The sequence below is a fragment of the Meriones unguiculatus genome, chromosome 4 (genome assembly GCF_030254825.1).
Source record: "Meriones unguiculatus strain TT.TT164.6M chromosome 4, Bangor_MerUng_6.1, whole genome shotgun sequence".
NCBI classification, from domain to species: Eukaryota; Metazoa; Chordata; class Mammalia; order Rodentia; family Muridae; genus Meriones; species Meriones unguiculatus.
Genome location: NC_083352.1, coordinates 123,402,872 through 123,415,775, shown reverse-complemented (window position 1 = coordinate 123,415,775; position 12,904 = coordinate 123,402,872). Strand labels below are relative to the sequence as shown.

The 12,904-nt window shown below is 55.8% G+C and overlaps 2 protein-coding genes across 3 annotated transcripts in view; one reads left to right on the top strand and one right to left on the bottom strand.

Annotated features, from left to right (window-relative positions):
- The window catches only part of Myh7b (myosin heavy chain 7B), a 40,392-nt gene extending 36,843 nt beyond the window's left edge, over nt 1–3,549 (top strand). Inside the window, exons 31-41 of the mRNA XM_060382992.1 lie at nt 34–152; nt 246–442; nt 532–881; nt 974–1,098; nt 1,175–1,290; nt 1,577–1,973; nt 2,049–2,174; nt 2,269–2,439; nt 2,525–2,629; nt 2,713–2,808; nt 3,200–3,549. Of these exons, the coding sequence (XP_060238975.1) occupies nt 34–152; nt 246–442; nt 532–881; nt 974–1,098; nt 1,175–1,290; nt 1,577–1,973; nt 2,049–2,174; nt 2,269–2,439; nt 2,525–2,629; nt 2,713–2,808; nt 3,200–3,472 (2,075 nt within the window). The 3' untranslated portion in view covers nt 3,473–3,549. The remainder of the gene's footprint in view (nt 1–33; nt 153–245; nt 443–531; nt 882–973; nt 1,099–1,174; nt 1,291–1,576; nt 1,974–2,048; nt 2,175–2,268; nt 2,440–2,524; nt 2,630–2,712; nt 2,809–3,199) is intronic.
- Nucleotides 3,550–3,626: 77 nt separating this feature from the next.
- Nucleotides 3,627–12,904, bottom strand: part of Trpc4ap (transient receptor potential cation channel subfamily C member 4 associated protein) — a 67,373-nt gene continuing 58,095 nt past the window's right edge. For both annotated transcript variants that reach the window (XM_021640506.2, XM_021640507.2), the window contains exons 12-19: nt 11,001–11,102; nt 9,332–9,415; nt 8,344–8,434; nt 7,538–7,678; nt 7,120–7,228; nt 5,620–5,732; nt 4,674–4,880; nt 3,627–4,488 (exon numbers count right to left, since the gene is read on the bottom strand). In XM_021640506.2, coding sequence (XP_021496181.1) covers nt 4,351–4,488; nt 4,674–4,880; nt 5,620–5,732; nt 7,120–7,228; nt 7,538–7,678; nt 8,344–8,434; nt 9,332–9,415; nt 11,001–11,102 — 985 coding nt within the window. In that variant the 3' untranslated portion in view covers nt 3,627–4,350. The remainder of the gene's footprint in view (nt 4,489–4,673; nt 4,881–5,619; nt 5,733–7,119; nt 7,229–7,537; nt 7,679–8,343; nt 8,435–9,331; nt 9,416–11,000; nt 11,103–12,904) is intronic.

Below are 12,904 nucleotides of genomic sequence, written 5' to 3'. Positions count from 1 at the left end.
CCGGCCGACTGGACCCCTGGCCCTTCCCCGCAGGGGAGCTGGGCCGCCTGCTGGAGGAGAAGGAGTCTATGATCAGCCAGCTGAGCCGCGGCAAGACCTCGGCGGCTCAGAGTCTGGAGGAACTTCGGAGGCAGCTGGAGGAGGAGAGCAAGGTGGATTGATTGGCACTGGCCGCTGCGTGGCACACAGGTGGCCGCTGGGGCCATTAGCTGCGCCTGATGCTGAGGCCACTGCTGTCCCCGCAGGCCAAGGGCGCGCTGGCTCACGCAGTGCAGGCTCTGCGGCACGACTGTGACCTGCTCCGAGAGCAGCATGAGGAAGAGTCGGAGGCTCAGGCTGAGCTGCAGCGGCTGCTGTCCAAAGCCAACGCCGAGGTGGCCCAGTGGAGGAGCAAGTACGAGGCAGACGCCATCCAAAGGACGGAGGAGCTGGAGGAGGCCAAGTGCGTAGCGACCATAGCGTGACCCAGGAGAGATTCGGGTGGTGGGGATCTGGGGTCCTTTCTTCAGGCCCTGCCCGTCCGTGATCCAGGAAGAAGCTGGCCCTGAGGCTGCAGGAGGCAGAAGAAGGCGTGGAGGCCGCAAATGCCAAATGCTCCTCCCTGGAGAAGGCCAAGCTGCGGCTGCAGACGGAGTCGGAGGACGTGAGCCTGGAGCTGGAGCGGGCCACCTCGGCCGCTGCCGCCCTGGATAAGAAGCAGCGGCACCTGGAGCGGGCCCTGGAGGAGCGCAGGCGGCAGGAGGAGGAGACGCAGCGCGAACTTGAGGCTGCGCAGAGGGAGGCGCGGGCTCTGGGCACGGAGCTCTTTCGGCTGCGGCACAGCCACGAGGAGGCGCTCGAGGCCCTGGAGACGCTCAAGCGCGAGAACAAGAATCTGCAGGGTAGGACCTGGGTCCAGGGCGCTTGAGGGGCGCCTCGGAGCTGGAGTGGAGGAAGTGACCTGCTGAGTCCTCAGTGCTCTGTCACCCCGCAGAGGAGATCAGTGACCTCACAGACCAGGTCGGCCTCAGTGGGAAGAGCATCCAGGAACTGGAGAAAGCCAAGAAGGCACTGGAAGGGGAGAAGAGCGAGCTGCAGGCCGCACTGGAGGAGGCCGAGGTCAGGGCCGGCCGCCGGGGTGGGTGGACTCTGCTCCGTGGCTCCCGGCCTCTCACACCCTCATTCGCATCCCTAGGGGACCCTGGAGCTGGAAGAGACCAAAACTCTGCGGATCCAGCTGGAGTTGTCCCAGGTCAAGGCAGAAGTGGACCGGAAGCTGGCGGAGAAGGACGAGGAGTGCACCAACCTGAGGTCTCCGCCAAGCAGCCTTGCTATGCCTACGGCGGCACACGGGCAGGAAGAGCTGCTCTGCCCCGGCAGTCTAAAGGACGCTCAGGGCCAGGGCTCAGCCCATGTCCCTCTGGGCTTCTAGTGAAAAAACAAAAAAACTTGCTGTTCTTGGCAAGTCGCAAGGGGCTTTAAAACACAGGAGCAATTCGCTTGTTTCTCAGATGGGTTCCCATCTCCATGCCACAGGCACTGCCCGACCTGCTCCTCTCCTGTAGGCCAAGCTTGCCCTCATGCCACCTTCTCACAGGCGCAACCACCAGCGGGCCGTGGAGTCCCTGCAGGCCTCCCTGGATGCCGAGACGAGGGCCCGCAACGAAGCGCTGCGGCTCAAGAAGAAGATGGAGGGGGACCTCAATGAGCTGGAGCTACAGCTGGGCCACGCCACCCGCCAGGTCATGGAGGCACAGGCAGCCACGAGGCTGCTGCAGGCCCAGCTCAAGGAGGAGCAGGCGGGCCGCGACGAGGAGCAGCGGATAGCGGCCGAGCTCCGCGAGCAGGGGCAGGCGCTGGAGCGCAGGGCGGCTCTGCTGGCGGCCGAGCTGGAGGAGCTGCGGGCCGCCCTGGAGCAGGGCGAGCGCAGCCGACGGCTGGCCGAGCAGGAGCTGCTGGAGGCCACCGAGCGCCTCAACCTACTGCACTCACAGGTGCGCGTGGGCCAAAGATGTGGCCAAGGACGGGGGCGGGGCCCTGCTGGCCAGCTGAGGCTCTGCCCCCCTCAGAACACAGGCCTCCTGAACCAGAAAAAGAAGCTGGAGGTGGACCTGGCCCAGCTGAGTGGGGAGGTGGAGGAGGCCGCGCAGGAGAGGCGGGAAGCCGAAGAGAAGGCCAAAAAGGCCATCACCGATGTGAGGCTGGGCCAAGGGCGGGGATGAGCGGGTCCAGCGCCCAAAGGGACTACCTTTGCCCCTCGCCACCATGCTATTTCCTCCTCCTCGACAGGCAGCTATGATGGCTGAGGAGCTGAAAAAGGAGCAGGACACCAGCGCACACCTGGAGCGGATGAAGAAGACGCTGGAGCAGACGGTGCGGGAGCTGCAGGCGCGCCTCGAGGAGGCGGAGCAGGCCGCCCTCCGGGGTGGCAAGAAGCAAGTGCAGAAGCTGGAGGCCAAGGTGAGCGCAACCCGAAATCCGTCCTTCCCCTGGGGCTGAGGCTAGGGCTGGCCCAGCCAGCAGGCCACCCTCCAACCGTCCCCAGGTGCGGGAGCTGGAGGCAGAGCTTGATGCGGAGCAGAAGAAACACGCCGAGGCCCTCAAGGGCGTGCGCAAGCACGAGCGCCGTGTCAAGGAGCTTGCCTACCAGGTGGGTGACGGGGTCCCCGGCAGGAGGCCGCACTGGAGCAAAGCCAGCCCGGGCAAGCCCTCAGCTCCCCTGTGCTTGCCCAGACGGAGGAGGACAGGAAGAACCTGGCTCGCATGCAGGACCTGGTGGACAAGCTACAGAGCAAGGTCAAGAGCTACAAGCGTCAGTTCGAGGAGGCGGTGAGCACACTGGGCCCAGGCTTGTGTTCAGGACGCCCGAGGCGAGCCGCTTTCAACCTCCGGGCTTGTGGCCAGGGAGGTATCGGCAGCGGTGCACTAAGGGTGGCTCCATGTCCTCTCAACCCGGGGACTCCTATGCCCAGAGCTTGGTCACTTAGACCTTTAGAAGGGACTAAAAGTGAAAGCTGCTTTCCTCAGCCCAGGCCTGGCACCGCCGGATTCAGGGCAGGTGACACACAGGCACCTCTTGAAGAAAGGTCTCCATTTCTTTTTCCCTGTGTGGGTACCAGTAAGGGGAAGAGTGGAGGGAGGACCAGGGGAAGCCAGCTGCCTTCTGGGAGTGGGGGCAGGGTGGCCCTTTAGTCACCAATGGCCCTGCACGTGCCTCTAGGAGCAGCAGGCCAGCACCAACCTGGCTAAGTACCGCAAGGCCCAGCACGAGCTAGACGATGCTGAGGAGCGGGCAGACATGGCAGAGACCCAGGCTAACAAGCTGCGGGCAAGGACCAGGGATGCCCTGGGCCCCAAGGTGAGGCAGCCTCTGTGCTGTGTGTGTGCTGAAGTCGCGGAGACACAAGTGCTGCAGTGTAGTCTCGTTCTCCTATCTAGCACAAGGAGTGACAGACACACTACCCCAGGCTCTGAAGAGGAGTATCCAGTGTGATCCTGTTGTCTCTTCCCATCTGCCACTCCACCCTCCCTGAGCCCTGGAACCCCGAATAAACACCATGTCTGCATGAACAGCCACTGTCCTTATTTCTTGGGGCTAGGAGAGCTGGGAACAGAATCTCATGGACAAAGTCAGGTCCACATCAGTCTTTAAAATAAAGTTCTTTAATAGTCTCCATTTAATTGGTTTATTTGCTGTTAATAAACTGGCAACACAGGAGGAGCTAAGGGTGAGCTCCCGGCCAGGCTCCTGTGTCTGGGCTCAGGCAGGCACAGGCGCTCCATGCCCCAAGGGATGGAGAGAAAAGGACCCCACTTCTGGGGACCCTTCAGGATGAACACAGTGGCCAGTGAGCAAAGAACCAGAGGAGCTAAAGGAAGACAAGGGAGGTCAGGAGGGAGGAGAGATGGGCAGACCTGGGGGAAGGCAGCGTTCTCCAGTACCCACCCCTGGCCAGGACTCGGGAGCCTCTCTGCCTGGGCCCCGAGGCCAGGGAAGCTTGGCTCACAGGAGTCTGCATCTTCTTCTCCATTGTGGGACTGATGGGAGACGCTCACACAGAGACAGCGTCCCATGTTCCCTCTCTCTGGCAGGCCAGGGCTCCAGGGTCTCGAGGGAAGGGTGGGCATGGTGCCATTGTCCTTACTCTGGGGACAGTGAGGAAACAAGCTCCCCAGCGACCCGGGTCCTTAGACCCAGGAGACAAGAGCTTCTAGGATGTTCCTTCCACTGAGCCTGTACCTGAAGACCGGGGGTAGACAGAGCAGTGGGGAGGCAAGAGAGGGACAGGGACGGGCAGAGAGCGTGGCGTGTGCACTCGCGCTCACCCACACCTGTCCTGGCCCAGCAGCTTCTCCAAGCCTGGCTCAAGGTTACTCCTCAGTGAAGTCTCTGTCTATGTCCATGTAGGGCTCCTCAATGTAGCTGACCAGGGCAGAAGGCGACTGGCGGTCTGGGTTCAACAAGATGGACACCGTCTCCTTCCAGTATGAAAAGCTGATGCAGGAGCTCTGAGTGAAGAGAGAGGGGGGTTGGGGGTGTGCGGAGGACTTGGACCAAGACTGGTGTCACACAGGGACTTGGCAGGGCAACCGTGAGCAGCCTGCCCACACTCCGTAACCCGACTGGCTCTCGGAGCGGTCTTGGGCTCACATGGCACTCTCTTCCCACTGTCACTACGGGCTGGGGCACTCACATTCTCCAGGCAGGTGCTGTCCTTGTCCTTGTGCAGGTAATGCTGCTGCCAAAAGCGTAGCAGGTTGTGGAAGTTGTTGAGCAGGAATCCGGGGTACTTCTTGCTGTGCTCCATGCGCTGCAGCAGCCGCAGGTACAGCGGCAGCCGCTCTTTCCGCCGGGCCAGCATCAGGATCACCAGGCTGGTGTTGAGGCAGCTGACGTTCTCCTGCAAGGTCAAAGGCAGCTGGACTAGGTGCAAGTCAGCAGCCTCAGGATGCCAGTGAGCCTGGACAGCCACTGGGCACAGAGAAGGGTATTCTAGGCCAGCCCAGAGGCCCGGCACAATCCATGGGCACTTTCCTGTTCCGCCTGCCACCAGTCACACTGACTATAACATTGATCCTCGTCTACATCTTGGTTCAGATATGACTTCTTCCAGAAGCCTCATACCCTGCTGGGGCTGGGTGCATAAGCTAGGTGCAGGCATTTCACTGAAGAATTGCACGGCTGCACGAGGACATGAACTTCAGAAGCAAGAGTCTCAGTTTACCTCGTCCACCAAGTGTCCCTGGCCCCACGGCTTGCAATGAAAGACTCACTGCTCAGAGGTACTAGTGTGAATCTCATCTTAGAAAAGCGCACGTGAGGCTGAGAGGAGGGAAGACCGCTCGTCGGGAAAGGAGTTGGGACAGTCTAGTTCCACAGCCCAGTGTAGACGGAAGGTAGGGGACAAGGTACACAGGAGGACATTGGCCTGCAGTCAGAAAAATGCAGTGCCAATCCCACCTCTGCCCCAACTGACCCCACAACCTCAGGAGACTTGACATCTGGTCTTAGCGTCCCTGTAAACCGGGGCACTGAGCAACACCCTACGAAGAGCAATTCTTTCTAGCGAGAAGGGAGAAATACAGCCATGCTGGGCTCCAGCCTACCCTCCCTGACTGCTCACTGCCGGGACATCTCACCTGGGTTAGTGTCTGCACATGGATGATATTGATGAGGCGGAAGAGGAAGGACATCTGCGTGGGCACCTGGGAAATGTAGGCGAGCAGGCGGCACTCGGACAGGACCTCAGCCACTGCAGAGGGAGACAGCGCTGCAGCAGGTGCGCAGTGGCAGGCCGCTCAAGCCACTGCCTAAGTCCGTTTTGCTCCCGACTCTGCAGCTGCTGCTCTCTCAACTCACCACCAAAACAACTATGTTAGGGGCTGGAGAGATGCTCAGCAGTGACTGCTCGCTGCTCTTCACAGGACCTGCCAGGGCGGCTCACACCCATCTGCAACGCCAGCTCCGGCTTCCCCTACCCCTGCATTTACATGCACATACCCACACACAGACACACAATTCAAATTTATAGACAACCACAGCAAGCCAATGTTTTAAAAGCTGCAACAACCGATCAGTCTCTAACTGGTCATCAGGCTAGAGCAAACCTCATAGATTTCCCTCGGAAAGCGGCCCCTCCTGCCGCTCCCGCCCAGCCTGGCAGCAGCTCCCGCTCCGACACACGCTCCTTCTCAGACAGCAAGCCCAGGGAGACGGCCCACTGGGCGAAGGGCTGCTGCACAAACATGAGGGATAGGGCTTGGATCACCAGAACCCAGGCTAAAACCCAGAGCGGGGCTCAGACAGGCAGATCCCTGAAGCTCATTGGCTGGCCAGCCTAGCCGAATCCATGAGCTCCAAGTTCAGTGGGAAGGAAACTGTTCAAAAATTAAAGGTGGAAAAAAGAGACCCTGATATCAACCTCTGGACTCCACATGTGTACAAATCCACACATACATAAACCACACACAAACAGACAAAAAGTCAAATGCAAACCACTTTCCAGAGCTCCTAACAAGACTGGTTTGCCATGGCTCTCACACAGGTCTGTGTCCACTGCTGTAGTCAGGGTGCAAAGGACACTGAGCAAATGACCTCCCCTACTATTGAAAAAGCACTCAATAACTAATTACACTAAAGTGTATGTGACCAATCTCCTAAAATAGACCCTTCAGAGAAACAGGAGGTAGATGGCCTAGTTATCCATGCTTTTTGCTACCAATTACAGTGATGAGAAATAGTGTCCTTTTTAGAAGTGTTCATACATTTGTGAGAATCTGCTTGGTACCACAGACCTCCTAGGGAAACAAAGCATATATGTACACCTAATTCTTGGTGAGGTCTGACACTCCCACCACAGCCGCACACTGCAGTCCTGCACAGGAAAGGAGAATGAAGGGACGCTGCACACTCTAAGCGCTCAGCCCAGAGGGTGGCTTTTCCCTTGTTAAGATGTTCCACGTGTTCATTAAATGAAGCGGATCAGGGGAGAAGCTGACAGCTGGGCAAGGGGGCCAAGACCACCCTCTTGACCCAAGGCACACAGATATGAGCACAAGTAATTCAGCAATTCCTGGCTGGAGACCAGAGGTCTGGCAGTTGTACTGCACCCATTAGCTTTGGCACCCTGGCCGCCTCACCTTTCATGTCAACCTGGTTTTCAAATCGGTCCAGTGACAGGGTGACACAGCGCACCAGCATGTTGGAGTCCACCAGTGAGCTGTTGATCTGTTTCAGGAACACCTGGAACTGGAGCAGAGATGGTGCTCACTGGCAGAGCTGCTGGCCGGGGCCAGGAGGGGCAGCTGCAGCCAGGCAGCAGACAGGACACAGAGCACCTGCTCGCCCTGCTGGGCTGAATGATCTGTAACAGCCAAATTCTCATCCCAATAGTCTGGCTCGAAGCCTGACAGAATAGGTATAGTGAATGCTTGCTGAAAACTGCTCTCCGGATTCCAGACTCTTCCAAATGTGTGACCACACCTGAAGACAGGCAGGCCAAGGCCCACAGAAAACTGGCACCACAGCAAACAAGATGAGGCCCCAGGCAAGCCTTACCTTTGCGTCAGTGTTGATGTATTTATTGAATCTCTTGAATGCGTCGACATTGAACTTCATCAGCTCTCCCAGAAGGTCAAAGTAGCTCTGGAGCACATCCCTCGACTTGCACTCGCTGTCCACGATGCAGTATAAGATGTGCTAGTGTGAGCAGGGGACGGGGTGAGGGTGTGTATGGGTCTACCACTCAGCCTGGCTGGAGCTCAGACGACCCACTTGCTTCAAGCAAGCAACCAGGTGGATAGAACCTGCACCTGGGAGGACACTGGTGGCTCCAGAGAAAGAGCAAGGTGACCGACCTTAGCAGGGCACTAGGTGGGCAGGCCTGCTGGAATGGGTGGGCATGCAGTGCTCTTTTTCCCCAAGATGAAGCCTCCAACTCGCTTCGCAGCCACTTACATAGCCACAGTTCACTGTCTCCAGATCTAGTGAGGGCTGCGGCCTAAGCACTAGGTCTCTTAGGGAAATGAAGGACAGAGTTCAAGGACAGAGGTGCACGCACTCTGACCCATGGGCTGTCTTTGCGCTTATCGATGAAACTCTTTAAAACATACACAAATCAATAAATGCTTTCAAAGGCCTTGCTGGGTAACTTGCTATTCTACATTCCCGCACCACAACCTGAGCCTCTCAGTCATCCTTCAGTGCCTACAGGGAGTCCATGGCTGGCACCCAGGGCCAACACTGGAGCGATGTGCACTAGGAACCACACCTGGCCTGCTCCTGACCGTCTGCTTAGTGCTCAGGACGAGAAGTCAGTTGGAGGGGCTAAGGAGGATGACCACCCCAGTTCCTCCGCCATATACCTCCAGAAGACCTCGCTTCAGCAGGAACATCTGGTCTGCATAGGAGGTTGTCCCTCGGAGGAAGCTTTCCACAGCCCGGGCTTGCCAAAACCTGCAACCAAAAAGTTGACCCCTGGCCCAGGTAGCTCCGGCTGCCGTCCCCCTGGTACAGGCTCAATTCTCCCAGGGTTGCAGTTGCTGCAGCCAAGTATCTAATGTTTGCTCAACATTTTCCTGTCCCGGGCCCCAGCCCTAGGTCTTGGGTGTAGAGCAGTGAGCAAGAAAATCACTATTCTCATATCTTCTCAGCTTAGGAGAAAACAGTCTAGCGTGTGGCTGCACCAGAAAGAACGGGTTTGTATGGACTCGAAGAGTGACCTCTGGAAAGTTCCCTGTGAAAACACTCTAGGCTTCCCACTCAGAAGACTGGAAGGCCATGGACTGGGGAGGCAGGGCTGTGTGGCCAGCAGCAGGGCATGAGTGGAGAAGCCCCTGAGCTCGCGCATGTCGAGCTGGTCTAGAGAACTGACAGCCCCTGAGCAGCCCAGAGGCTCAGCTGAGCTGACAGGGACCCCATAGGGACAGAGCCTTGCACCCAGGCCTGCTAGAATGCTCCTGTCCAAGATGGCTAGGGGCTCTGCAGTCTCCTCCTCAGTGCCTCGCCACCTAGCAAATGGCTCCTGGAACAGTCCTGGCTCTATTTCTTCCCATGCTGCACTGAGGCAGGTTTCTTCCTTTTCATGTGTATTTCCCACAACCCCTGGTGATGTCACAGGCAGAGCCTGGATCTATTTGTGTCCCACCTCTATAGTGCCAGCGTGATGACTGCTCAGTCACCCCCTGGCATGCCTTGCTGGTATGACAAGGAAACATACACTCACCAGCTGAGAACCACGAAGCCAGTGGCAGTGAGGCTAGCTTCCCCCAACAGTGACCAGTCTTAAGGAGTAGCTGCTGGACACTAAGCCATCGGGGAGCCCCTCAGATGTGCACCTGCCCGTAGACTCACCTGAATGAAGACTCTGCTGGCTCCTTCTTCATGACCTGCAGCAGCCGCGTTAGTAAGCCCCTCTTGCCATCACACACCAAACTCCTGAAATCAAGGGGACAGAGCATAGGTGACACATCTGAATGGCTGGTAAGTGTTGCAGGATATTTGATTCCATTGTGAACCCCAAAACTGTGAACTTTAAACCCTGTTTATTGCTTGGCTGATACCTAGCACACACCTTTAATCCAAGAGCTCCCTATATACCGGATCTAATAAAGTTAGCCCTACATCAAGAGGCGGAGCTAGAAACCAAATGATAGGGATTAAAGAGAAGGGACTTTGAGTTGAGGGATAGTTAAGACAGTGTGGAGAAGCAGCAGAGATTTTAGCTCAAGCTCTGGCTTTAGCTTAGGCTTCGGCTCCTCAGCTCCCTTGCTTTTTGGACTTTGAACTAGCAAGCCTTTGGCCTTGGGTTTTTTGGCCTTTTCCTCCTGGGCTGTCAGTTGTACTAGTAAGCCTTTTGGTTTTTCTCCATCCAGACCTGAGCTGAGAAGGAAGGTCAGCTGGGTGCTTTCTCTGCCACTCTGAGCTAGCAGATTTTCACCCAGCAGCATCTGGCTCCTGAGTCCTTATTGGAAAAATAGAACGGCTGGGATTTTCATCATTGTTTGTAACAACAGATAGGGGCTACCGATAGGGCTCAGTTCTTGTGCTGGTGTAGATGGAAAAAAGAACAGGACATGTCTCTGAGACTGTAAGCATGCTCTCTTGCTCCACCTTGTGCCAGGACCTCAGAGACTGTGCAGCCAGCAATGAAATAAACAAATGTATGTCTATTGCATCTTAGGCCAGCTTTCCCTCCTCAGACCTGCTGGCAAGAGGGAAAGGCACATCCAGGGCCAGATGGGGCTCAGAACTGCTAGAAGAAGGGCCATTTACATCACAAGTGGGTTTAATCCAGGCCACAGCAAAGTATACCAGATAGAACAAAGTCTGTGCCAACAGGGCAGGGCCCACAGTTCTTTCTTTCTCCTGCCCCCAGGGTCAGTTCCAGTTGAGCTGTGGGCTTCCAGGCCTCAGCTTCCTGTCTATGAGGCAAAGGCAGTAAGTAGGAAAATGATTAGGCCTGTCCTGGTGGCAGGTGCCTGGGCCCTTCAACTCTCTCTTCACACAGTAGCTCCACTTCCATCCCCTGTAGACACTGGAGCAGCCCTGTGTCCATCTTATCAGGAAGAAGCTGGGGAGCTATGGCTCTGGTTGCTGGATATGGTCCACACTTCACAAGCTCCCAGGAGCCGGGCATGCCACTGTGTTCTTCCCAAGACGAAGCAGATGCAGGGGAGGGTGAAGGTCTGCTTCGGCTTAGCCTGCTCGGCACAGCTGCCACTGGGCAGGAAATGAGGGTATCAGCAAAGGGGCCATTTGCATGGGACATGGTGCAGGGACAGAGCACGGCTGACCTTTGGCAAGGGGCCACTTGAGATCTCTTTCATCTACATTAGAGAGGAAGATGATGATGACCCTTCCTTCTGAGGGCTGCTGTGATGTTCCGTTAGGAAATACAGGAGATGTATCTAGCACAAAGTCGGTGGGGTGTGGTAGCTACATGTGAGAAAGGGCGAGCATGCACACCTGTGTGTGCCCTCCTGTGAGCCCTGTAGCCACAGCTGACCCCCACCAGGATCACCTGTCAGTGTTGAGGACAGCTTCCACCTCGGGGATGTTGGCTTTCAGAGAGATGGCACTGAGTTCATTGAGCTCCTGATTGTTGAGCAGCAGGTACTTGTTCCTGAAACAAACAGGTTCAAAGGGTAAAGGGCAGCACTGGGGCCGCTGAGCAGCACTGCAGGAAGCTCTGCCTTTGCACGCGCCTGCGGGAAGGAACAGCTGAGAATCTACTGGCACTTCTTCACTTGCTTGTCACTCACTCACAAGCCCTTCCTTCCCTCGGCACCTCCAGGTCTCCATGTTGCACACTGAGCATTCCTATGTGACTTCTCAGAGTCACATAAGCAGAGGCCTGCCCAACTATGACATGATCTCTCCTCTTCCATCCAGCTTGTCATTATGGGGCTGTGCAGCACAGAAGCAGCATCCTCAGCTGTTTCTCACAGGAAGGGAACCCTCGCACAGCTCCTTGAGTGATTTCCAGAATAGGGCTTGGACCCTGTTGCTATTGGAAATGCTTCCCCTAACTCTCACACTTCAGCGTGTGACTCTAGGGAGTGAACACGACTCAGAGGCCCTGCGCAGCCAGGCCACCTCTGTAGCCACAACAAACTGAGCAGCCCACAGCTATCACACCATCTGGCCACTCCGGTTTTCATGACTACACCGTGACTTTCTTGCAGGGGCTTCTGGCTACAACATTCACTCATGCTGCCTCTCCATCCCATTTAGGCCTTTGCTCACAAACTCCTTGTGCAATCAAGAATCACTGAGTACTGGCCAGCCAGTCAGGAAACCTGCCAACTGCCCTGTCATAGAATGTTCTTTTACTCCAACCAAGTACCACGAATGGAGATAACCTAGAACCCCTGCACAGATGTAGGCCATGGCAGTTCAGTGTCCAAGTGGGTTTCATAGTAATGGGAACAGGGACTGTCTCTGACATGAACTGACTGGCCTGCTCTTTGATCACTTCCCCCTGAAAGAGGAGCAGCCTTACCAGGCCACAGAGGAAGACAGTGCAGCTACTCCTGATGAGACCTGATAGACTAGGATCAGAAGGAAGGAAAAGAAGACCTCCCCTATCAGTGGACTTGGGGAGGGGCATGCATAGAGAAGGGGGAGGAAAGGAAGGGTTGGGAGGGGAGGGGGGAGAGAGCTACAGGGGGGATACAAAGTGAATAAAGTATAATTAATAAAAAATTTAAAAAAAAAAGAATTATGTTCTTTTGTTCCCAAATATGCTATTTGTCTTCAGGCATTCTTTTTACTGCTGGCCTTCTCTAACAGCATACTTCCTTTCCCAAATGTTCCCTTTACGACAGCAGGGGCCACAGCACTTCCACTGAGCCAGGTACAAAGAAGTGCTGACTTGAGAGTTTGATGAAAGCTAGGAACAGGGACACACACACACACACACACACACACACACACACACACACAAAGACAAAGAAAGTAAGTGTAATTCTGTTGCCTACTGATGTCTTCAGCCATAGATGCTGTTATAAAACAGAATCACAAAAGAAGAGACAGAGGCCCCTGGACTACACTGTCCTCAGGCATATGCTATTTATTAGCTTGTACAATATTCCATTTTTTAAATCAACACTTAAGAATCAGCTTAACCTCCAGAACTCTGAGAAAACCAAAAGGACAAACTCCCCATTGTTAACAATTCCTCTGCGCCTTCCATGCTTTCATGGAAGCCTTCCTTTCTCACATTCTTTGGGGTCCTGGAAAAACAAAGCAAAAAGCCATGTACCACTGCGTCCACTTCTTTGTACACACATTAGGACACCAAGGTCCTGACCCTAATGCTAAGCCCAGGGATCACCTGTTTCCTCTCCTGCGTTCTTTCCTTTATAATGGACAATCATTTTCTGGTACATTCTCCACTAAATGCTTAAACATTAAAAATCAGAG